At 38.6% G+C, this 26,422-nt stretch overlaps 2 protein-coding genes across 3 annotated transcripts; one reads left to right on the top strand and one right to left on the bottom strand.

Moving 5' to 3' along the window:
• The first annotated feature begins 302 nt into the window (after positions 1-302).
• Positions 303-16,595, top strand: acp2 (acid phosphatase 2, lysosomal). Of its 2 annotated transcripts, XM_079838917.1 has the most exons (12): positions 303-371; positions 452-491; positions 1,649-1,744; positions 2,496-2,582; positions 2,686-2,838; positions 3,039-3,137; positions 4,357-4,446; positions 12,641-12,773; positions 13,124-13,212; positions 13,369-13,475; positions 13,564-13,742; positions 14,583-15,946. In XM_079838917.1, the coding sequence occupies exons 1-12, from the start codon at positions 367-369 to the stop codon at positions 14,711-14,713; spliced, it is 1,209 nt and encodes a 402-aa protein (XP_079695043.1). In that variant the 5' UTR covers positions 303-366; the 3' UTR covers positions 14,714-15,946. The 2 variants fall into 2 exon arrangements, with proteins under 2 accessions (XP_079695043.1, XP_079695044.1); XM_079838918.1 differs by having other exon boundaries at positions 346-491; positions 14,583-16,595.
• On the bottom strand, positions 15,736-26,093 carry snx1b (sorting nexin 1b). The gene is made up of 15 exons (XM_079838903.1): positions 25,779-26,093; positions 25,440-25,572; positions 24,747-24,889; positions 24,584-24,650; positions 23,682-23,725; positions 23,449-23,590; positions 23,164-23,242; positions 20,758-20,833; positions 20,556-20,669; positions 20,366-20,459; positions 20,077-20,282; positions 19,839-19,982; positions 19,621-19,701; positions 17,280-17,351; positions 15,736-17,207 (listed from the first exon to the last, which is right to left on the bottom strand). The coding sequence occupies exons 1-15, from the start codon at positions 25,908-25,910 to the stop codon at positions 17,157-17,159; spliced, it is 1,578 nt and encodes a 525-aa protein (XP_079695029.1). The 5' UTR covers positions 25,911-26,093; the 3' UTR covers positions 15,736-17,156.
• Positions 26,094-26,422: the final 329 nt, after the last annotated feature.

Below are 26,422 nucleotides of genomic sequence, written 5' to 3'. Positions count from 1 at the left end.
AGAGAGATAGGAAACTGAATAATGGCCAACAAATGATAGGGTATTAATTCACAACCCCTTTTAATATAAAGCCAGCAGGTTAAGTGTGAAAGCGATTAGTTCACTCAATCAAATACAGATAATTGAGACTGGTCTTGGATGTCAGATTATGATTATGACCCACACTTGCAGTTTACGGCTATCTTGTCAAAAGACAACTATTGTTTGCGATTTGGTTCCGAGTCCTTCTCCGTTTCAAGACAGCCAATCACATTGCGTGTTTTTTAAAGCTGCAGAGTGTGTTGACCAATGGGAGCGCTCCTTTACCCGGAAAAGCGTGCAGCTCGTCTTGTGTTTGCCACTGATCAGCCAGGCAACGGTCGTTCAATGAGGTTACTGTACTCTACCTCAGCTGCTCGTCCGCAAGTATGGATTCCTGTTTTCTGATCGTCTTGTTTTTCTTCGCTTTCAGTTTTTCCAATGGAGAGAGGTCGCTCAAGTTTGTCACTGTGGTGAGTATAATGCATTTGTTAAGATTACGCCCAGTGTGAGTTGAGTAACGTTAAATGTAGGCTGCAGCTGGTTTGACAAAACTGTTCGTCTTGAAATATGACTCATTCTGACCTCCTATTATCTGTATCATATTTTTATGCATAACAAATCTGTGTCTTCTGTGTGAATGTGAAATGAGTTCTGTTTTTTTCTAACGTTTCTCAATGCTTTGCATTGTTTACTGTACATTTGTCGATACTGGTATTTTCAGTCTAGTTTGATACTGTATCCAGAAGCGACGACATATATCTGCTGACATGAGTAACCAATGTTTGCTACCAACTTTGATTTTTAGTTCTACGGCTTGTTCTCGACTGCCTGTCAGCCTGTTCAATCCTTGTCTTCATCACATATTAATGAGTCATTTGATTCCTTTCATTTTCACCTTTGATTCTGGTCATATTCTACCTTATGAGCAATTCATGAAGGTCCATGGCTTCCCAGTTCCCATGGCTTCTCAAAGCAATATAATCCCTTGAAAAAAGTTTAGTCCACCTAATTAAAAGTCACCCAATGTTTAGTGAGGTGATTGTTATACATTCTGCTTTGCTTTTATGTGTCATTGATCACTTAAATAAGAAATGCAACAACAAATATTTACATCATATTTGAGATGATTGTTGAACCATAAAACAGTCAGACATGAAGAAGGAATCGTGTCTGACTCTGTACTCGTGTAAACAAAATAAGTGTTTTATGGTTGGTTCAATACGACTTTGGAGTCACTGAAAATGAGTAAGTTTAAACCAGAGGCTTGTCTTTTTGAGCATGATTGTGTAACATGGCTATAATTGAAAGCATTTTTAGAAAACAACCTAATTTCTTTTTGGAAAGCAATACAGTTAAATCCTACTATAGACTAAGTGTAAATGAGAGAAGATCACAGCTGATTTCTGTGAAAGACAGAGATAAAGATAAGGAGATAGACTGAATCTGCTTATCCAATTAGAATATGTTTACACAGACGACTGTGTGGCTTGTATCCGGGTGTCAGTATGAGCACATGACAAGCAGGATTTGCTGATCTAGCCGCAGTTGCACAGTGTAGTTCGTCCTCCTGAACACGTTTACATAAATTCCCAATACTCAGCCAAGTATTTCACTTCCTCTCTGTTAGCTTTATCGTCATGGCGACAGATCTCCAATCAAGGCCTACCCAACTGATCCCTACAAGGAAAGTGACTGGCCCCAGGGTTTTGGACAGCTCTCTCAGGTATGTAGACATGCACACATATCTTATTCTCTTTGTTTTAATCAGTTACATGCTACTTGAGGGGCATTTAGTTATGCAGACAGTAATGTGCAAGAGGCTGTGCTATATTGTGTGTATATAGAGTGCAAACAGTCGGGTTCCAAAAGTAAAAAGTCCATTCATTTTCTCCATAGGGATTTTTAACGATAACTTCTAAACCATAAGACAGACCTACTGTGAGTTTTGAGGTTGTTAATCGATGGTATATGCTCTGTTAAAGTCTGCATTATTTTAAATAATTTTTAAATGCCATGTTGCTGTACAAAAAATTCTACTGATCAGAGAGTTGCAATAACGATAAGCAAATCATACCAAAAGAGCTTGTACAGACGCCCACTCTGATGAAGCACTGCGAATTATGTAATTGAGTCAATTTCCCTACACAGAATGTACAGTGTTCAAGCGCAGTGCAGCTCACCCGCCTTTGCTCATCAGTGGTGAGGCAGTAATTACATTAACATGCAGCTTGAAAATCCTGGATGGACACATCTCCAATTTATTGTCATTTAAACATGCTGAAATACATTGAAGGGGGTGATCCGCACCTTACATAATTAAAACCCTTTTTATAGAAAACTATTATGAGAACAGTCTGTAATTAACAGGCACCCAAATACTGAATGTACTTTTAATGATGTTATTTCCTTCTTTCACTATAAGATTTAGTAAACTGTGTTTTTATTACGGTAACTCAATCTTCTGAATTTTCCAGGAGGGAATGAAGCAGCACTATGAACTAGGTCAATTTTTAAAGAAGCGCTACAGAGGATTCCTGAGTGAGGACTATAACCGGCATGAGGTCACTGTCTCTTTAAATTTCTGTTTAAACATGTTTAGTAAACAGATACACAAAGCTGTCAGACTTGCGTGTTTAAAAAGAATATGCCATCTTTGTGTTGCAGATATTCATCAGAAGTACAGATGTTGACCGGACTCTGATGAGTGCAGAAGCTAACCTGGCTGGCATGTTCCCACCTAACGGTTCTGAGGTGTTTAATCCAGATTTGAAATGGCAGCCGCTACCTGTTCACACTGTCCCAGCAGATGAAGAGAAGGTAAGACATCACACTGAAGCTCTGTTCCCACTTTTTCTCTCCACAATTTTGCAGCACACTGAAACTTGGCCCTGACCTCTCTTTAGTGTTGAGTTCATATTTGCACCGCAGCAACAGTAAATGTCTCTGGATGTTTTAAATGTATTTCAATGGCCACATGACCTTCCTACAGTGTGTTTGCCTTTGTTTTTTCTTTCCAGCTACTCTCATTCCCGCTAGAAGACTGTCCACGTTACACACAGCTCATGAATGAGACTGAAAAATCTGACATTTTTCTTAACATGACTGACACTTACAAGGTGAGTCCACCTTGCAAAAACTGGACTTTACAGTAATGTTTTTACAGCAATAATGATATAGTGCAACAAAAAAGGTATCCTTCAGTTTTCTGAATTGGTTTTAAATCGTGATGCCCAGAGGAGGTTGAGTTTGACTCATGAATATTTATTAGAGTCCGGAGATAATTTAACCAGTAGTCCTACTCCCAGTGGATAAGGGAATTTTTTACAGAAGAGATTTCAGTTTGAGACAGATCCTTGTGTGTTCTGTTCTTCCTTTCCTCAAACACCTTTTCATTGGTTGGATGTGTTTAGTTGGCTTTCAATGAAAATTAATAACATCCTTCCCATAGTTTTAGAAGATATCCTGTTTTTAAGTATTGAATCCCTAGATTTCTGAACTTTTGAAGATGGTGACTTTAGGTAAATATCACATTCAAACCACTTTTTTCATGATTTTGCAAAAATATTTAAAATTCTTTAAAAACTCAAAAAAGAAAAGCAGAAAACGTATACTGATTGTGTACGTATGCACTATTCTATGCCGTTTAGTTGTATAAATAGTATGTTCACGCTGAAAATTCCAAAATTAAAAGTAAACTTTAAACATCTTGATGCACTTATGGACTATGTCCATGTGTTCTGCCATAGAACTTGGAATCGCTTTTCTACGTCACAAAAAGTATTGGACATGTACTATTTTAACAATGTTTTTACTACCTTTCTGAACCTTGAAAGTGTAAATTAAATAACTGTCTATGGAGGGGTCAGTGAGCTCTCGGATTTCATTAAAAAAAAAATCTTAATTTTGCGTTCTGAAGATGAACAAAGGTGTTACGGGTTTGGAACGACATGAGAGTGAGTAATTTAATGACAGAATTTTCATTCTTGGGTGAACTAACCCTTTAAATACTTAGCGGAGAGGGAGGGGCTTTCAGACACCGATGTTGAATGATGATAATAAATAACCTTATAAACTTCATACACTACATGGTTGAGTCCATAGTGTATAGTGCGTCATTTGGGACGCAACTTAAATAATTACTATTTTAGTGCTGTCCTAATAAATGTTTTTTTTTCCATTACATTTCAAAACCCCTTATTATTTTCATGTTAGTAAGTGTGCCTTTACAATGTTAGGGTATGCCTTACAATGTTAGAATTTTTTTTGCAATGTAAATGTGCAATAAAAAAAACATAATGGTTACTACAATCATTATGTCATTGTGTTTTTATGCAGGGGTTTATAGAAATGGTGAGAAATAAAACCGGACTGGAGAGAGCCTCCATTGAGTCTATTTGGAGTGTCTATGACACGTTGTTCTGTGAGGTGAGTTTCACCTGCCGTTCATGTGCATGTTATTAATGACTTCATCTAGCATTGAAAGACTCTGCCAGTCAATCTCGCTAAGTATTGTCTATATGTGAATGAATTATATATTAAAGATATATGCAATGCAACTCATTACAGTGCAACATTAGGTTTCTGAAAGGCAAGGCAAGGCAAGGCAAGGCAAGTTTATTTGTATAGCACATTTCATACACAGTGGCAATTCAAAGTGCTTTACACAGAAATGAAGTTAAAATAGTTATAAGTGAATAAAATAAAAATATATATAGTATAATAGTTATAAAAGGAATTAAAAGGAAATTAAAAGGAAATAAAAATAAAGATGAAATCCCCTATCTGGGGTGGAAGAAAATGGAGAGTCAGGTTTACTTTAAAAATATTTGTCAGGTAACTGTGCGTTTAGACAGTACCCTTACAGACAAATCTTCTTGGCCTAACTTGAGGGTGTTCTCTTTGTTCGACCGTCAGAGCGGATCTATACGGTCCTTACCAAGGCTATACGGATCGTCCTCGCACCTATGTGGACTCGAACCACAATAACATTTATTCAGTGATGCCACTAATCAGGTAGTCAAAACCAAATTCATGTCTTACCTGATCAGAGACATCACGTCGGGGTCTAAATTGAGGATAACTATGTGGACTCGAACCACAATAACTGTTTAAGCTCCCCCGTCTCTCAACCTCTTCCACCCAGACAGCCTTAACAAAATAAAAAAAATAATACAAATAAAAGTATAATTAAAAACTAAAAATAAAACAGGGTTAAAATGAAACATTATTAAAGTGCAAGCAGTTCGGACAAAGCACAGAGCACATTGAGTAAATGCATAAGATAAGGTGCAATTAGTTGTACAGTTGCACAGCTCATTCAGTAAATGCACAGCTGAACAGATGTGTTTTGAGTCTGGATTTGAAAGTGGCTACTGTTGGAGCACATCTGATCTGTTCAGGAAGCTGGTTCCAGCTACGGCTGGCATAATAGCTAAAAGCAGACTCTCCTTGCTTTGAGTGAACCCTTGGTATTTCTAGTTGACTTGATCCTGATGATCTGAGTGATCTGTTGGGTTTGTATTTAATCAGCATATCTGCAATGTATTTAGGTCCTAGGTCATTTAGTGATTTATATACAAGTAATAGTACTTTAAAATCGATCCTAAATGTAACTGGAAGCCAGTGTAAAGACCTGAGGACTGGTGTGATATGGTCATATTTTCTGGTTCTGCTCAGGATCCTGGCAGCAGCGTTCTGTATGAGCTGCAGCTTTCTAATGGTCTTTTTGGGAAGGCCAGTGAGAAGACCATTACAATAATCCACCCTGCTGGTGATAAAAGCATGAACGAGTTTCTCTAAGTCTTGCCTGGAAATAAAGCTTCTAATTCTTGCAATATTTTTCAGATGATAGTAAGCTGATTTAGTTATTGCTTTGACATGACTACTGAAACTCAGGTCTGACTCCAAAATCACACCAAGATTCCTGACTTGATTTTTTGATTTCAGGCCTTTAGCCTCAAGATATGCATTCACCTTGAGAATTTCATCTTTGTTTCCTAATGTAGTAATTTCAGTTTTGTCTTTGTTTAACTGAAGAAAGTTTTGGCACATCCAACTGTTAACTTCATCAATGCATTTACATAGAGAGTCAATGGGGCTGTAGTCATTAGGTGATAGGGCTAAGTAGATCTGGGTGTCGTCAGCATAGCTGTGGTAAGCCATTTTGTTATTTTTCATTATTTGGCTGAGTGGCAGCATATACAGATTGAATAGGAGTGGTGCAAGAATTGACCCTTGTGGGACTCCGCATGTCATGGATGTCCACTCAGACTTATGGTCACCTATACTCACATAATAACCTCTCCCTTCTAAGTATGACCTGAACCATTTGAGGACCATTCCAGAAAGCCCAACCCAATTTTCTAGCCTGTCAAGAAGTATGTTGTGGTCAACAGTGTCGAATGCAGCACTGAGGTCCAGTAGTACCAGAATCGATGTTTTGCCTGTATCTGTATTGAGGCGAATATCATTTATAATCTTTATGAGCGCTGTCTCTGTGCTGTGATTTGGTCGGAAACCAGATTGAAAATTGTCAAAGTATCCGTTTGAGTTCAAGAATTTGTTCAGCTGACTGAAAACAACTTTTTCAATGATCTTGCCTATGAAGGGGAGATTTGAGATTGGTCTGTAGTTGCTCAATATGGAGTTATCCAGATTTCTCTTTTTCAGGAGAGGCTTTACTACTGCAGTTTTAAGGGAGTTTGGAAAAGTCCCAGAAAGAAGTGAGGAGTTTACCACTTCTAGGAGATCTGCTTCTAAACAGTTAAACACACTTTTGAAAAAAGAAGTGGGGAGTGTGTCAAGGGCGCAGGTTGATGTTTTAAGGTGCTGTACCGTTTCTTCTAAAATTTTACCATCAATTGCTTCAAAATCAGTCATAATAATTTTCTGAGGTTGTGGTCTGATCTGACTCACCTCAGAGCAACTCAAGGATGTGCTGATCGCATTTCTGATATTAATGATTTTCTCGGAGAAGAAGGAAGCAAACTCACTACATTTGCTGTCTGAGAGCATTTCACTGGGAATGTGACTCGGGGGGTTTGTTAGTCTCTCTACAGTAGCAAAAAGAGTGCGTGTGTTGTTTATGTTTCTATTTATAATATTTGAAATGAAGGTCTGTCTAGCTTTGCCTAGTTCCACATTGAAAACACGAAGACTGTTTTTATAAATGTTGTAATGGACAACAAGTTTTGTCTTTCGCCTCAAGCGTTCAGATTTCCTGCATTGTCTTTTCATTAATTGCACTGCTGTTGAGTTTCTCCAAGGTGCTTTTTGTTTGCCACTCTTTTTTCTGACTTTTACAGGAGCAATATCATCAATTACACTCTTAACTTTTGAGTTAAAAGAGTCAAAGAGAAAATCAACAGAGTCTGCAGAAATGCTTGGTGTTAGAGATATAGCCTTCATAAACAGCACACTAGTGTTCTCATTTAAAGGTCCCATGGCATGGCATTTTTCTATTATTTTATAATGTTTCCTGAGGTGTACTTGTATTGTTAGTATGACTTTTATATCATAAAATGTCATAATTTAGAAATAAAAGGCATTTTTTCTATACTGCTGTTTGCCCTGTGGCTGAATGCCCTGCTTCAAGAGGCGTGTCTGCTGTGAGACTTATGAGACTGTTGTGATTGGCTGACATCTTTGCATTTTAAATGAGCGGAGGGTGCGTGGTTTAACGAGGTCTACGAGGCACGAGCAGGCACGAGCTGCTGCCAGAGAGACGGATGGACCTGAGTTCACTTCACATCAGTTCTCAGCATGTCTGAACTGTTGTAGTTACAGCATATACTTCAGGTTATTAGTCTATTTCTAGTCGGAGGGACTGTCACTCATGTCAGAAAGTTAGTAACTTTAGTAAATTATGGATCAGCGCTGACTGGAGACGCGAACCGTTTAGAACGATTCAGTCCGATTTGGTGAACTGATTCGGTTCACTAAAAAGAACTGGTTCAAAAGAAAGATCGTTCGCGAACCGGACATCACTAATGGACCAGAGATGGAGCTCAGCGATTGCTAACAAAGTTATTTATAGTAACTACTGAGTTATGAGAGCGCTGTCAGTCAGCGCGAGTTTATTCTGTTTGTATCTGAGAGTTCTGAATAAACACGAGTCCCAGTCACACCGAGTCCGTCTTCATCATTATTACCAACTTTGTAACGCATGCAAAGTACCATTACAGCTGTCGAGATGAACGAGTTAAAAGTAAGTGTTGATAATAGCATTATTTTTAAAATAAAATAAAAGCGTCAGTGACACGCGTTGAGTACACAGCGCAAACAAAGACACAACAGCAGTAATCGAATGTAATCCAGTTTATTGTGGGGCTAGGCTGGCTAGCTATCCTCACGCTTACCCCCCTTCTGCTTAATCTCACGCCGCGTTTGGTGCCTCCGCTGTGGGCCAGATGCAGTACTGGGGGTCGGGGATGTTGAAGGCCGAGCTTCGGCGTGTGTAAGGTTTATCTCTAAAGATGTTACTCTGCCGATGTTGAGCAGAAATTCATGACTGCATGCACATTTTAGAACCGATAGACGCGACGAGGACGTACAAAAACACTGACTCCCAAGATAGAAAACACGAAAACACCGTTCTGTCTGGAGAGAGAGAAGCCGCATTGTGTGCACGAATAATAAATAATTAGCTACACATCAGAAATCACTGATCACAGATCAGAAGGAACTGAAAAAAGACTTCTGTTTTCATTTGTACATCCAAACACTGAGAAACTGCCAGCATTCACTCGTTCACAACCCATGATCTCTCGAGCGTTTGCATGGGCGTGCCAGATTCTCTGGGCGGAGGAAAGGGAGGTAACCGTTCCTGCTTGGACGTCAAGCCAGGAGACTTCAGGATTGGCTCGTCTGGCCTGTCATTTTCTCAAAAGCAGAGAAAGACAGCCAGAACTCGGGTTTACACCGATCAACATTTCTATCCACTTGGGGACAATATTCAGGCTTGGGGAACTCATATTAATGTTGAAAAACCTCATAAAATGAAAATTTCATGCCATGGGACCTTTTAAGCATCTCTTTTTGACAGAGACAGATCTAGTTTCAATGGCAGGAGAGATTGATATATCAAAGAAAATACAGAAATGATCAGACAGTGCCACATCCTTAATAACTATCGATGAAATGTTTAGCCCCTTACTGATAAGTAAATCTAGAGTGTGTCCACGATCATGTGTGGGTCCGTGTACATGTTGTGTCAAATCAAAAGTGTTAAGAACAGTCGTGAGATCTTTTGTTGTACTGGATTCAGCATTGTCAATGTGAATGTTAAAATCCCCAGCAATAGCAAAACAGTCAAACTCAGATGAGATTGCTGATAACAGCTCTGTAAAGTCATCAATAAAGGCCGGAGAATATTTTGGAGGCCTATAAATAATGATAAGCAAGATGCGTGGTGCACCTTTTAGCACAATGCCCAGATATTCTAGAGACAAATAATCACCGAATGATACTTGCTTACATTGATAAACATCTTTAAATAGAGCAGCGACCCCCCCCCCCCCCCCCCCCCCCTTCTGACTGGTCTGGAGACACTCATAAAAGTAAAGTTAGGAGGGGCTGTTTCATTGAGGACTGTTGCACTGCAGCTGTCTTCTAGCCACGTTTCATTTAGAAGCAAAAAATCTAGGTTGTTTGTGGATATTAAGTCGTTGACTAGAAATGATTTGTTTTTAAGTGAACGGATGTTTAAAAGTGCTAACTTAACAGTATTAATTTAAATTTTTTCCCCCACAGTAATCTTAGTTTGATAAGTAACAGGCAGCAGATAAGAAGGGTTTGCCATACGGCCTGAGAAAGCCTTGGACTTTCTATCACGTAACAGAACAGAAATAGAGAAAGAAGCAGGCACACTGGATTCACGCATGTTTTGTAAACATTTGATAGGATTGCTGTTGACGTTGCGTGGACCCAGAACATGTCACTGAGAGCTGGTATCAGTTGTTTTTGGTGCAGATGGAGGAGGGTGTGTGCCATGGCGTTGTGACCGAAGAAATCTCACAGGAGGAAGTCTTTGGTGGTTGTGGGCCTTGACGCTTTTTGGTTGATATCTGGGGGCTCGCAGCGATCGAGTATGATAGTCTGTTTCCAGTATAAACAAAATCCATTTTCTCTGTGAAGCTCAGAAGCGGGGATGCTGTAGAGTGGGATAACATGTCTGGTGAGGGGGGCTGTTTCTCTGGTGTTACCGGAAGCTGCAATATGTTATCGTCCGGTTTAAGGAGTGACATTTCTTCCAGCTTATTGCTTATATCACATATAAGTTGTACAAGTTCACCAGTTTCACCCCTGAAGGTCCCCATTTTTACCAGTGCCTCCACAGACTCCACAGTATGGGCTGAGATGTTACCGTCACAGTGTGTCTGTGGTGAGCTCTGAGGGCGGGGCTCTGCTGGGAGTGTGTCCATGAGAAGTGGTTGTTGTGGCTGCGTGGTGTTATCATTGTCCTTGTGGGGTGTATCAACCGCATGTCCAATCAGATGCTGAAATGAAGTCCTGTGATCGTACTGTACTGGTGTGTGTGTGCCATCCAGGTTGAGTGGGTTAGCACACACAGCTGAAGGATGATGAAGGGAAAAATAAATATTGTCCTTTAGCACTCTTGCACCGAGTTTGTTTGGGTGGAGGCCATTTGATGTAAACAGTTGTCTCTGACTCCAGAAGAGATTAAAATTGTCGATAAAGTTCACTCCCTTCATGTTGCAGGTTTTTTGCAGCCATGTATTAAGCCCAAGTAGCCGTGAGAACCTATTTGTTCCTTTTGCTGGAAGTGGTCCACTGATGAACGGCTGAACTTTCAGTTTTCTAAGTGTTTCAAAAAGTTCATTGAAATTAAAAATCTGATTGATTTTCTCCATTGGGATATTTATTTTTAACAATAAAACCTTTAAAGACAGACCTACTGTGAGCGATGAGGTTGTTAAAGCTGCAGTCCGTAACTTATTTTGGTTAAAAATTATTTAAATAAATTTTGAGCAAGTACATAACCAGCCAGTGTTCAAAACTGATCTCCTTACCTTAATAATGTGTTCTAATTTGATGGATTTCCGTGACAAAATCTGAGCATGTCTTTGAATCTTTGTGTCACGTCTGTAAACATATAGAAGAAGTCCTGGTAGTAGTAGTATCGCATGTGAGGATGCTGCAGGTGGCGGATCATTTATAGCCTTTTAAATGTATCATTTTGATGGCGGATTGTAATCCAGAAAGGTCCAGACAACAATCAGTAACAACCGGAGATTCACCCATGGTCAAAAGCAAATTATTAGACTGTACGGAAATTGAAATCTACAGGTAACGCTAATACACACTAAATGCACAGTCACGCAATGCTGATGTTGTTAACATTAACAATTTGAGAACAAAGTATAACATTTATAATAATTTGCACGGTTTGATGTGATATGAGCTAAGCGATCGTTAGATTTAATCACCGTTGGTAGCACGATTTATTGTAATGCTTTTTTCTCAGTTGGTCAGAACAAAAGTGGCAGACATGTTACTTGTTCAGGTGACATTTTCCAGTGAAAATTCATTCTTATTTTGGTCATAATTCCAAGACGTACAATCTGTGATTCCGGAATACAGTAACCACACCGGTGCGGTGACTGACAGCCAGCCACACATACTCCTCGAAACATTAGATTAATCCGCGCTGAGGAGCCGATGCTGATGCACAACCCATGTAAAGATGATAATTCCACAAATAACTGCAATTGCAGGTTTCAAACAGAGATGGTGACAAAGAGGCATAACTTACGGACTGCAGCTTTAATTGATGACATATGCTTTTGTTCAAGCCATCAGCCCACATTATTTTAACTTATTTTTTTAAATAATCGCATATTACAGTGGAATTCCTGGTGAAAAACTACATTACCCATGATTCTTCAAAAAAATCTCCACCAACCAAAGGATTGTGACTAGCAAATTACATCAAAAGAGCTCTTCAGTGCCTGCCCATTCCCATAAAACACCATGAATAAACTCTCAAACTACTTAAATATGTGTATATGTGCATATTTCGCAATTTTTTTTTTCACATATATTGTTTCTATATACATGTTTTATCTTTTTATTTGATTAACAGTCTTGTACCTTTTGCCCTTTTGTCTGTTTTTCAAATACTTTATTTATTTTGCTTCAAATCAAAATTGGTAGTAATGTTGATTCACCTCGTAGCTGGTTGGTTTGGTTCATGGCTTATAACACTTTAACAAAGACTTTTCAAAAATCCTTATGGGAAAAGTGAAAGGGGAAAATAATTCTGGAACCAATTCGGCTGGAAAAATGGATGGTCACTATTGCTCTATAATGCCTTAGAGTCAAGTTAAGTTCTTTGTTGCCATGTGGACAGAGTTAAGTAGTCAAGTTAAGTACTGTCACTGTGAAGAGTGAAAGAGAGGCTTACTGGGTGAGAGTCATTCACAAGTCTAATGGCTTGTGGGTAAAATTGTTCCCTAGTGTGAATGTGGACTCCTGGACTCCTTCATGAAGTTGAGTTCTCTTCAGTACACTTTGGTAAATGTCTTGCAATGATGGCCTTTTTATCACAAGCTGAATCACTGTTATATAATTTTATTGTTCTGTTATTCTCTTTCCCCAGGCAAAACATGGGAAGTCGCCACCTGGCTGGGTGACTTCAGATGTGATGGAAACGCTGAAGGTGCTGAAGAACTTTGGTTTTCAGATTATGTTTGGAGTCTATAAGAGAAAGGAGAAGTGCAAACTTCAAGGAGGTGAGAGCTTATCCCTAGGCAGAGCATTTTATTATTTAAATTTAATTAAATAAAATGTAAAAGAAAAACATGTCTATGATGGGCACAAAAAACTACTGTGTTATAACCTCAGATAAATAAGAAGACAGTTGAGGATTCTTGGAAGAGCATTTTCATATTTACACAGTCTGAAGCGTTTATGCACACGTAAGCAAATCAGTGTTGTAGGAATAGAGGGAGAGGCCGCTACCTGAAACTGTGCAGAGACACGTCAATCTAAAGAAACAATGTAAAAATGGAAATTCCACATCCAGACTGGAAATATGCAGTACTGTGATCGTGTGACACTTTGCTTACACTTTGATTCACAGGCCTGCTGTTAGACCAGATCCTTAAGAATCTCTCAACCGCAGCAGCTCCAGACTCTAAACAAAAAGTGAAGATGATTGTATACTCAGCTGTAAGTCATGTCACACTAAACCAATATCAGCAGACACAAACTCCTAAACTTCACTTTTTCAGTCAATAGTCAGACTAGAGAGAGAGAGAGAGAGAACATTTGTTCTGTTCAGAGAAATGCATGTAGTAATCTCTCATGTAACTCTTTTCTCACTAGCATGACACAACAGTTGTAGCTCTGCAGGAAGCCCTGAATGTCTTTAATGGCCTACAGCCGCCTTATGCCTCGTGTCATCTAATTGAACTTCACCAGGAAGAGAATGGGTAACATATTATCTGTGTTTTTCCTAAATTCATGTTTCTAGAAGACATCTTTGGTCAACCAAAATATTCCTTTGCTTGTTTCTTTCAGGACGTTTACAGTGGAGATGTTTTATCGCAATGACAGCACTGTGTCTGAGCCGTATGCTGTGTCTTTACCGGGCTGTTCCCAGCCCTGCTCCCTACAGGACTTTGTGAACCTCACAAGTGAAGTCATACCACAAGACAGGAATAAAGAGTGTCAGATAAAGAAAGAAGCCACAGACACTGGTAAGCGCAATCATGTACATTAATAAATTGCACAAAAACATTTGTACTTTAAAAATAAACAAAATACTTAAACTGTAATTTGCTACTAAAATCCTATCCTTACTAGACTGGGTAAACCCAGCCTGATCTGCCGCCGATTTGATTTCGCCCTGCAACTCAGTCTGGAAACCTGTACATTAATTTCTACTGCTTCTGTTACACTTTTGCGGGAACCAATCACAGACTGGCTTATCCACCTGGTGCGCTATTGGCGGGTTTAACAACATGACGGGTCGTTGCCTGTTGATCACGCCTCTTGTGGTCTGATTGGTTGAAAGACTATCCAATTGCGTACAGTCATTTAATTTATGCTTGTTTATCACGCCTCTTGTGCAGTAGCAAATACATAGCAGACTCCCCAGACCAATGTTGAACATGACCAATAAAAACAATATCCATACAACAAAATGAAAATGATCCCTCAAGCCATCCTAGGTGTATATGACATTCTTCTTTCAGACAAATACATTATAAAGTTATATTAAAAATTAACTATCCCTTTAAGATTTTGTTTTTTTTAAAGTTAATATATTTTAAAGTAAAAAAAAAATTTAAAAAAATATTTATATATATATATATATATATATATATATATATATATATATATATATATAATATATAAATATCTCCATAATGCAGTTTACAACATATTTTAGCATGCATTTGAAAAATATTCTGGTACTATATTGAATAAAGGTGTGTTTCTATAATACAAAAAAAAAATCTATGTTCATACAGTATTGTAAGAACAATGGTTTGTATACTTGGATTTTGATAGTTCTTTCTCGTACATGTGTGCAGAGGTCATCATCGGGCTGGCTGTGTGTGGATGTCTGCTCCTCCTGCTGGTACTACTGCTGTTTGTAGTGTTATGCCATCAAAAAGAGCCGACGGCTAGCTACAGTCATGTCATAAATGAAAGCGACTCCTGACAATCATATCAGCTCCTCCGCAAAGAGGAACTGTGGGACAGTGAAGAGGACCTATGAGGACACAGCGCCAACTTGAGAAACTCTAAACCAACTGAAAATAGTTTTTTCTTTTTACTTTGGCCACACATTTTATTGAACTGGGGAAGACTTAGTAATATTTGATTACTTCAAGTGTTTCAAGAGAGAAAAGGGAAACGAGTTGTGATGGCATCAGTACCATTAACTTAACAATGCTTAGCACACAGACTCCGTAACTGTGCAATAGTGACTGGGTTTCATTTCCTCTGGGCTTTTGTTGTAATGAAAGATGTTGTGTCTGAAACATGGACTAGACTAAAGCTCCCTGAGAAGTGTGTGTCCTCTCTGAAACACGAGGACTGTGGGGTGTCCCCTGTTTGTGCTCCTGGTCCATTAGTTCTAATGTACTTTGAGCCCAGTGTACTTGATGCATTAACCTAAAGATTCAGGTGGGGCAATGAAAGACTACTGATACACATCGAGGCCTTATGTACTCATTCTTTTTACGTGATTTATCTCCTGCTTTGCAGTCACAAAGTAGTTTTGATTAGTACATTTCAGAATAACAGCATGCTAAAATGGAAACGTGTACTCAGGTTACGCTCAAAAGAGCTGTATTGGAGTAATTTGTTTTAATCTGGTGCGGTTTATTTAATTGTAATATTTTGTCATTCAACATAATGATCACCTGACTCTGAATACAAATTAAAGTTTATACTTCATTATCAAAAATGTTTTGTCAGTTCCATGTGAATCATATTTAAAATAAATTCCTGTTATATTGACAAACATGTCCAATCATTATCACTAAATGTTAATTGCAATGTGTCCAAATTGTTCAACGTCTCCAATCTTTTAAATCAAAGTCTATTCAGCTTGACTGAAAATATTCTATGCAGGATCAATTTAGAACAAATGCTGTATTGAATAGTTGATGAAATTGTGATACTTTGAGATGAGGTGAACTTAACTGAAACCAATGACAACAGCTTTTTTTTTTTTTTATCCCATTTATTTTCATCAATAGACAAATAATGTTTGACAGGACAACTGTTTTAAATGCATGTCTTACATGTAATCGGTCATTGACCTCTTATTAGTCAAAATGGAGGCTTATAATACATATGTATAACAGCAGTGAGTATTTAGTGTCAGCAAAAAAGCTTTGTACCAAGGATATAACCCAAAAATGACAATTGGTGTAAATCTGGCTTTAAGAAAAAACATGAATATACCTCTGATTTGAATATGGGGGGTGTATATTCAAACCCCTCAATATCTATGTTATTTAAAGTCTTGGGGCCTCATTAATAAAGACGTGCATAGTGATCCAAAATGTGAAATGTTCCGATTAACAATTTATAAAAATGTGAACAAGCGCATCAACTCCGCCTACAAAACGCCTGCAAATATTCCTTCTTAGATATAAATTAATCTATAATTATTTGTGATGCATATAATAATGTTATCGCCTATTTATGTTCTTAATTGATCCTGGATTATTTTAATTACTTGTATATAAGCGCAAACATTTCTATACACATTTTTCTTCAGTTGGTTCGATTTGTTTCACACTTTGGACATAGGATGAAATCCATGGAATATAGGATCAAATCTGATTGTGTGCGTTTTATAAATGAGGCCCCTGGTTTCTGCAGGTAGTGTAAGTGTGTAAATGTTAAAGACTTAAAGCATCCACAGTACAAATGTTTTTACACATACTCGTATAGAATTTTTAATAGAAATGTTTGTCCACCTATAAGTAGACCTTTATCTGGACCAGTCCAGATCAGTGCATTGTTTGAGAACAAAGTCAGTCAAAATAAAACACAAATTATGGGACTTCATTCAAAAGACACTAACCAATTTCCCTTCTTGTATGGTGATTCATTCTTTTTTTTCAATATCATACTCTTAACTTTGTAGTGCAACATTAGGCTGGGTTGAGTAACCCTGGGAACATCTCAAGTGTTTTTCTATATTATCTGGAATGGATTACAAACTCCAAAAGTTCAGTCGCACCCCTGTGTACATCCATGACAGAGAGAATGAGACTCAACAATCTTAAAGGCAGTTTAATGTCTCTACTAGAACACTACACAGGCTAAGCACCATTAAAAACCTTAAGGGTAACACTGAACACACATACATACAGTACGTGCACACATACAAAAAAAAATCTTGCTGAACCCCACACAGCTTGTTCTTTTTTAAATGCCTCTGACCTTTAACTTTTACACTCAACATTCAATTGTCAACAGTGACACGGGTTTACCACCACAATCTATGGATTGACCTTTTGATGGACAGCCATTAAGATGTATATGTTATTTGACACACAGAGAGTAAAGGAAATAGGAAGAGAGAAATGTTGATTGTCTGTTGTCAAGGTCAAAGTTTAGGAGCGTGTGAGGTAAGGCTCTGATCAGGCGATGGCTTTGGCCTCAGGCAGGAAGGCCTCCCAACACTTCACAAGCTGGTTTAAGATAAATAACAATTCATGAAAGACTATTCAATGATGCTGTATGTAAAACACACAAACACTTACCCGATGCTGTGTGTGAAGAAGGGACTCCAGGTATTTCACTATGTGCTGTTTGAAATCTCTGGCTTTCTCTTTCTGCGACAGAAAATAAAATATTAATTCACAAATGTTTCATTTTCCATTTTGTGATGTTTTATGCTGTATACTAGAGCACAATTAATCATTAAAAGATTGCGATCTCGATTCAAACACCGACGTGATCTTATTCCTAAATGACAACTATTCGGCTATGTCTATTAAACCTTTGACAAGTACGATCACAGAGGAACAATTTTTTATTTATTTTTCACCCTGGGGAGGATTCTACATTACAAATGCAAGATAACACAATCCATGATTCCCTGTGGTTGTTTTCTCTTTCTAAATCTGTCATTGACAATATAGCCATAATTGAATCCCCAATTCATATTTTGGACACTAGGACATTTATGATAAGGATCACTGGACCAAATCTGGCATAATATGCAATTTAAAAGGATACTTCACCCCAAAAAAAATTCTGTCATCATTTACCTTCAAAGCAGTATGACATTTTCTTTTGCAAACACAAATAAAGGATATTTTGAAGAGTACTGATAACCAAACAGTTTTGGTGACCTGGGGCTTGATTTATAAAACTTTGCGTAGGATTTGCGTCAGAATTGGCGTACGGATGAAACATAGGACGTGCGTACGCACAGAAATATTCGGATTTATAAAACCGTGCGCACGCACATCCTACGCAGTTTTCCCTTAATAAATCACAATAAATTCTAAATGTAGCGCAGCTTTTGCGGCTTCATGTCACGCCCATAGTTGCCCATAAATAGTCCGTGAAACGCCCACAAGTTAATATTCATAGGTTGCGAAATCATGGCAAACATGGAGAGGAAATTTAAAAAAAACGTAACTTCACTCAATGTGAGGTAGAAGTTATCGTTGGCGAGGTTGAAAAGAGAAGAAAAGTGTTGTTTGGAGGGCACAGTGTGGGCATTACTAATGCCAAAAAGACACTTGAGTGGCAAAAGGTTGCAGACGCCGTAAATGCTGTAGCCTCACAACCTCGGACTATCGCCGAAATAAAAAAGAAATGGTCGGACATCAAAGTCGAGGCAAAAAAGCGTCTAGCGCTCCATCGCCAGAGTGTGTCCTCATTTGCCAGCAAGTCTTCTTGCTGTCTGAAGATGCGTTCACTCCGAATCCTTCCATTCGCCACATCTTCTAGAGCACAAGATCAGCCATTGTGCGTCATTACGCATTGAGATGGGCATTTTATTTCCATCCATTTAATTGAATCTGACAAGCTACAGATGTCGGTTATAATCTACGTGGAAATGGGAAATAGTTCCGTGCAAATGTAATGTCTTGCAGCTTTCTGAATGGTTGAGACATACGTCATTTTATCAAAAATAAAACTTAAGGCATATGCATGAATACCATGAACGTAGCTGATGAAGAAATTTTACTATGAAAACAACTTTCCCCAGTGGACAATTAATACATCTATCTATTTATCTATATATCTCCCTAATTATCTATCTATCTAATTGCATCTATATCTGCTCCGCCAGACGGACACTTGACGAGAATATCAGTTTTGTACATTAGCTATTTCGTTGTTTACCATATTTATGAGGATGAATTGCAATGCATAACATGCATTATTGCAGAACATATTTCACTTTTCTTTTTGCAAATATTTGTTAATTTGCATTTCTGTTGTAATTTTCGTTTGATTTTGTGTTTTACACTGCAGATCGATCAAACGGGTGTTCGTGTAGGCTGTTCATTGTAAGACTTGCTTTGTGAAGTCTAAATGTTATCTATGAGAGGCATAGCCATTTCTTTTACACAACGGTCTACAGTTTCACACACTTTCACGTGTTTCTTCCATCTGCCGACGGTGTCGCCATTTCTCATTTCACCCGTTTTTGTGCGTACGCCTGGGTCAGAGCTTGCGTGAAGGACCGCACATTTTCCTGTCAAGTTTGCTTTTTATAAATGCCAATTATTGCGTAGAGAGCGGCGTACGCCTTCTTTTGTGCGTACGCAACGTTTATAAATGAGGCCCCTGACCTGACCATTAACTTGCATTGTATGGGCAGCAGAAAGAAAGTAATACAGGTTTGGAAAGACACAACAGTATATAGATAATGCCTGACTTTTCGTTTTTGGATGAACTATCCCTTTTAGCAAGACTCCAAGTATTTCACTATGTGCCGTTTGAAATCTCTGGTGTCCTCTTTTTATTTTTCTTGGAAATATTCAACTATATACTTGATGAGGTTTAAATAAAAAAATAAAATTAAAACTTTAAAACTTTTTTGCACTTGTGAGGTTTGTTTTGTTTTGTAACACATCTTACCTCAAATCTGAGCACTTCTTTGCGCACAGTACAGGTGACTCTTTCTAAATCTCTCTCATACTGACTGACTTTAGACTCCCACTGCGCAGAAACAAAGAAAACAGCAAATTAGCGACCAATCATCTTGTAAATAACTGAATTCAACAAGAAGGATGTTACGTGTCTTATGAACAGTAGATGTAGTGTTGTACATGAATCATTCACTGTTAAGGTTTAACCTCATTTATGTCATCTTTAGCCTGCTGCAGTTTCTCAGGTTTGTTCGCCCAGAGCAGTTTGGCCTCAGCCTCTCGTTTCTTCTGCAGTGTACTCTGAGCTTCCTGCAGACGCTGCCACACTTTCATCCTCTGCTCAAAACAGCACTGAGGGCAGCAAAGAACACAGTACACAACATCATATTTCTTATGTGGTTGATTCTGACTGCTGTTTTTGGGTTATTTGGTTGTGCTCTCTTACCCTCACGGCCCCCAGCAGTCTGACGTAGTCGGCCAGGAGCTCGGCGAGGATGAAGAAATCACTGAAGGCCTGTTGCTGATGTAGCTGCTCCATCTTATCCTCCACCTCCGCCAGCTGTGACAGCGCACGAGACAATGCAGTGTTCTCCTCCACACTGCCCAGCATGGCCACACTCTTACTAAACACCGCTGTGTTACTACACAACTCTATGAGAGGAGAAAGACATTGAGATGTTGTGTAACGGCATGAATCTGGAAGATTGGCTTCACAGTGTAGTTTTTACTCTCACCTTTCCTGTGGTTTACTAATGAGTCAAGAGCAGCATGCAGCCTCCTCAGCAGTTGCTCCTCATTCTCCACCTCCTGCAGCTTGCTCTCAAACCACTGACACACACACACACAGACATGTCAATTACTAGCCAAATGCAACGTCCTGACGGAATACATGCTTTAGAACTGCAGAAACTGAGCTCCTCTTACATTATCTGATTCATTCATTTTTATGGTCATCTTATTCACTGCATCCGACGCTCTGTTTATCATCTTTAGCAGGCCAGATCCACTCAAAGTCTGAGTATTTACTGCCCTTGGCAACTAAAAACACACACACACAAGTTTAGATCTTAAATATGCCATTAAAAATACTGTATGATGTGTCTAGGAACATGATAAAGGTGGTGACCTCATCTCTCTCTAAAAACTCTCGAACATCCGGGTCCTGAAGCAGAGATGGATGAGCCACTACTCTCTGTAGATACCTACAGAAAATAAAATCTCACAGTAAATATAACCAGTTATAAATTAAACAGGTGTGTAACATGTGAATCCATATTTTATGTTAGAGGTCAATAAATGTAGTATTCTGCAAGTGTGGCTGGAGCAGTAGGGTTCTAGAGCACAACCGGAAAATAAAAATGAAACAAATTCTAACTCCAAGGTTTATGGTGTCTAAATAGCTTGCCATTAACAATCTTTCCAAATATTTATCCTCCGTTTGATCTATACTTGGCTACCAGACATTTTTGACAAAGGATCACTGATGATTATTGCAGTGATCTTATTCATATTTGCTAAAACAACAATAAAGTTGACTTTGACAAAAGTCTAGTTTTCACCAATGCTTTCTCTCTTTCTGATTATTTTATAAATGTTGGACTTTAGAATGCCCCCTCACACTTAGAAAAGACTAAGAGGTTTTCTAAACATATATCTAACCAATATATCTAAAATTCAATATGTGATCAGCCACTTAAAGGGTTAGTTCACCCAAAAATGAAGTTATGAATGAAATAATTTATCCCTTAATTGACTCGCCCTCAAGCCATCCTAGGTGTGTATGACTTTCTGCTTTCAGCCAAACTCAATGGTAAATGGTAAATGGACTGCATTTATATAGCGCTTTCAACAGACCCACGGCCATCCAAAGCGCTTTACATATTGCCTCACATTCACCAATTCATACACCGACAACGGTGTCAGCCATGCAAGGTGCCATCCAGCTCGTCGGGAGCAGCTGAGGTTAGGTATCTTGCTCATAGACACCTCGACACTTTTGAACCTCGACGGGATTGAACCACCAACCTTCCGGTTTGTAGACAACCTACATGAACCACTGAGCCACTGCTGCCAGAGTTATATTACAAAATATCCTGGCTCTTCCAAGCTTTATAATAGGAGTGAATGGTACCTTGTTTTTTGAAGCCCAAAAAGCACATCAATCCATCATAAAATCCTTATGAAGTGAAGAAATGCATTTTTTAAAAACAAATATCCATATTTAAAATGTTATAAACTATAATGACTGGCTCCCGGTAACGGACGTATGAGAGTCGAGTTCCAGCAGAAGAGTGAACTCTGACCCGACGCACGACGTACTGGCGAACACAATAGAGCAGAGGATAGAGAAACTTAAAAGCACCGGTCTAAATCTAATACAAGAATTTTTAAAGAGAAATGTCAGAGGATCTTGAGTTTGTTGCCCAGCCCTATTTGTTTGAACCGCGAAAGGCATCTACTCTTACCTAAGTTTACGCTACACCTGTGTCATATGCCGGAGCTCGACTCTTTTGTAAACGCATGGATGGGCATTACCTGGAAGCTAGTGACTATAGTTTATAAAGTTATAACTATGGGTGTTTTTCATACAAAAATGCATCACATCACTTCAGAAGGCTTTTATTAACCCCATGGAGCCGTATTGATTACTTTTATGATGGATGGATGGATGGATGGATGGATGGATGGATGGATGGATGGATGGATGGATGGATGGATGGATGGATGGATGGATGGATGGATGGATGGATGGATGGATGGATGGATGGATGGATGGATGGATGGATGGATGGATGGATGGATGGATGGATGGATGGATGGATGGATGGATGGATGGATGGATGGACGGACGAATGGATGGACGGATGGACGGACGGACGGATGGACTTTTTTGGGCAAAATAAATTGTACCATTCCCTCCCATTATAAAGGTTGGAAATGGATAATGGATATAAAGGATTGTTTGGCTGAAAGAAGAAAGTCATATACTCCTAGGATGTTTTGAGGACGAGTAAATTATGGGATAATTTTCAATTTTGGGTGAATTTAATCAGAAATCTGCCAGTTTTCATGTGATGTCACACCCTTCTAGGAACACCCACTAAGAGGGCAAAACAGGGCTTTCCTCCGTTGCAGAACATGAACCCACAACACTAAATTGCATGTTAAGTTTACAATAGAAAACCATTATAAAGAAAGTGCTAAATATGGCTTAATGTGACATTGATATGGCCCCTAATTGCCTGTGTATAGTATGCATCATCATTAAGGTGTGCACTAAATTGTTTTTCACATGACATTTTCGAATGTTTTTGATGATTGAAACACTTTAGTTTGTTCACATACATTCTCATTCCTCTTTTGAGAGGTGATCTAAATATTTGTGGCATGAAACAGATGGAAAACTGACAGGCCCGTGGTGCAGTTCTATGGATGTTTTACCCTCGAGGTCTCTGCGCCAGTCATGTGACTGAAAACTATGAATTGGTTGACCTCTTTTTTTATGTAAATGTGTAATTTGGCATGTGTTCACCTCTCCAGTGCTGCTCGTCTCTTTTCCACGAACTCCGCTGAGGACGAATCCTCCTTCCCTACCTTCACTTTAGTCATCCCTGTGACATAACAAAAAAAAAAACACATGCTCAGTCAGCAAATCGCAACGGACTGCTCTAAAATTAAAATGATGCAAGTGAGAGAGAACAGAGAGCTCAGAGTGAACATTCTCAGGAATCCAGGTCTTTTCAGAGTGTCTAGTTGGGTTCGCTAGAATAACTCCACTAGACAGAAAGAGCCAGAGTGAGCGTGAGAGCTTCTTTACCCACTACGCTCTTCTGAGGTGGAGGTGGAATGATGCAGCCCAGCAAGGAATGTTTGGCTGACATCTTCTCATAAAGTCCCAGGAAATCACTGAAACGTCGACGCACTGTGAACGTCTTATTAAGGAACATGGGCAGTGTAGTCTGGAGAGACATAGACGCATGGGGGGCATCATTCTGCTATATAAAGCTTGAGCAATTAAACATATAGTAATAAGGGAGAGCTTTTAAGTACCTGAGTCGAAACTTTGTAAGACATGTAGGCATTCATGCCATCTCCTGCAACACAATAACACAGAAAAACACAGTCACTACAGCCCTCAACGGAACATCCAGAACAAGAGACTCAATCTAGCCCAGTGGTTCGCAACCTTTTCACTCCCCATCATCCAAGGAAATATTTGAAGGCCCACACATGTAGGCTAATATATTTCCTCTGGTACTACTACTGTAATAACGACAATCCAGCTCGTTTTCTGAGTCAGTAGATTAATTATTATTTATGATTAATGTTTTTTATTCCAGAAGAGCCATTTGTTCTATAATAATAACAACAACAACGAAAAAAAAAAAAAGAGAGAGAAATATAATCTGAAATCATATTTCCTAATGTCTATCAGATTTAGCATATTAATTAAGTTACAATATTCTAAAATGTAATATAATATTATATATATATATATATATATATATATATATATATATATATATATATATATATATATATATATATATATATATATATATATATATATAAAAAGTAAGAAAAGAAGAAGAAGCTCCTTTTGAAGTTTGCTGATGCCCCCTACTGGGCAACTGGTTGAGAACCAACATACTAGACAAGTATATTCACTTTATTTTTTAACTTAAGGGTAGGCATGTAATTTGAATGTGTAGGGCTTCTGATGTCGGTTGCTTTATTATTTTTCTTTTATAGCTGTGTTATTTTAGCTGTACAAAAAAATAGTCCATTATGCTGCTCGATGTTGTAAATGTTATCATATTTAAATTTATTATCATACGTTTTTCTTCTAGTTGTATACCTATAGCAGCTGATGAATCAGAAGTCTTGCACATTCACAGAAAATAGCTTACTTCCACATTGAAAAATAATAAATAATAAGGTGGATAAGATACCAATTTTCTCAGGGTTTGTGACTGCGATGTTCAGCTCAAACTGGTCTCCACTCTCTTCCTCATCCAACTGTTAAAGTCCATCAGCATTCAGTTAGAATTAAGAATATATATAAATAATACATTGATGCAACTGAAGGCACAGGAAAGTTTCTTGTTTCAGTACCTCCGCCATAGTCTTGGCGACAATGCTGGGTTTGAGTATGGAATTAGGGACATGTGTGGTGTTGACAGCTGATGCAGTCGGGCCAATAATCTCCCTCCTGCCTTGACTGGTGGTGTTGGTGAGTGTCAGTTCGACAGTGGCCTCTGGAGTTTGAACAGACAGAACAGATAAAGCACAGTGATGTAATGTATTTGAGTAATGGGATCACTATAGTTTATTATAGTAGTATTTTGGGAAATCTGTAATTTACTTGAGTTTTGCAAAAACATGATGATAATGAGAAACTCCCTGCTGTCTTTTGTTACACCACTTTAAAAAGCTAAGAAAGTTCTTAAGTTTTAGTTTTAAATGTTGTGTACAATTAAATATGGATAATGTTGTACTTTCTCCTAACTATTTTACACAAGGTACACTTTTAATGTGTGTATGTTAAATAATAAATGGGTAATGTTTTTTTTACCGCAACTGTACTTTAACTTGACATTTCTCCGTACTTTTTACACCTCAGATTAAACAGCTTGAACATGATCTGTGTTTCTCTGTCTCGCAATTTTAAAAACAAAGGTAGGATTCATTTTGTTTTCCAGCAAGCAGTTCAGTTACCATCTGGCCTGCATGTGAAATCAAGTGTCATTAAGTATTTATTATTGCTCATTTAGAGTAATGGTGCAGCAATGGAGTGGTGAGAAATACCAGTGAACAGATCCAGCTCTTCATCAGAGTGAAGGCCATTAGTTGCGTGATGGACATCGGTCCTGATGTAAGAGCCCTCCTCACTGAAGATATCGCCCTCATCTGGAGCTGATGTCGGTGTGATCGGTTTACTCTGCAAAAAGAGATGAATACAACGCCAACATAACAGTTGATAACCATGCCATAATAACAGTTCAGGAGCTGCATAATTAGACTAACCGCTGCAGATACTGACTAAAGCTACCAGCTAGCTTCTGTCAAATGACACTTAAAAAATCCCCCAAATATCAATTCAACAGAAAAACATAATGGTTATTCGTTCTGAAACAGGTGTCTCACTCTCGCGCCGGTGAATATGTCCTCGCCTTCATCATCATACTCGTCGCTGTCCAGCACTGGAGTGTCAAATTCAGCCTCCTGATCTTCATTATCAGGGAAAGGAGGAGGATTCCGCCCGCAACTGCCTGACATCGCTTGTGCCGACTAAAGAAAATATATGTATCAAATAATAAACCTAACGGGTCAAGACTTGAGGTTGTCCTACTTTATACCTGGCTGTATGTTACAGGTAAGCAAGCAGGGATAGAATTTCACTGCTAGGTAACCTCAGCCTACTTAAAAACATCCACGGACTGCTCTGCGCGCTTAGGCTCAGAATGAGCGCTGGAGCGACACTGCCACCTCATGGTCTGGAGCGAATACAGCTACCTCAACAACTACGCATATAGCCTACTGTACTGATACTCAAATCTATGCATTACCACAGCTAAATAAATTCACATTCACGGACCGATTTTATGAACCAAAACAATCCATTCAATGAATCATTTGACGCAAAAAGTGCACCTTTTTTTTGGCGGATTGATTTACCAATTTTACTACATACACCATGGTTAAAGTAGCAAAACCATGTGGAATTTGTATTTACCATGGTTTAACTATATTAACCATGTTTTTGGGTTTTATTTGTAGTAAACCGTGGT

Source organism: Gobio gobio (assembly GCF_949357685.1).
Source record: "Gobio gobio genome assembly, chromosome: 2".
Classification (NCBI taxonomy): domain Eukaryota; kingdom Metazoa; phylum Chordata; class Actinopteri; order Cypriniformes; family Gobionidae; genus Gobio; species Gobio gobio.
This window is presented reverse-complemented; position numbering and strand designations above follow the sequence as displayed.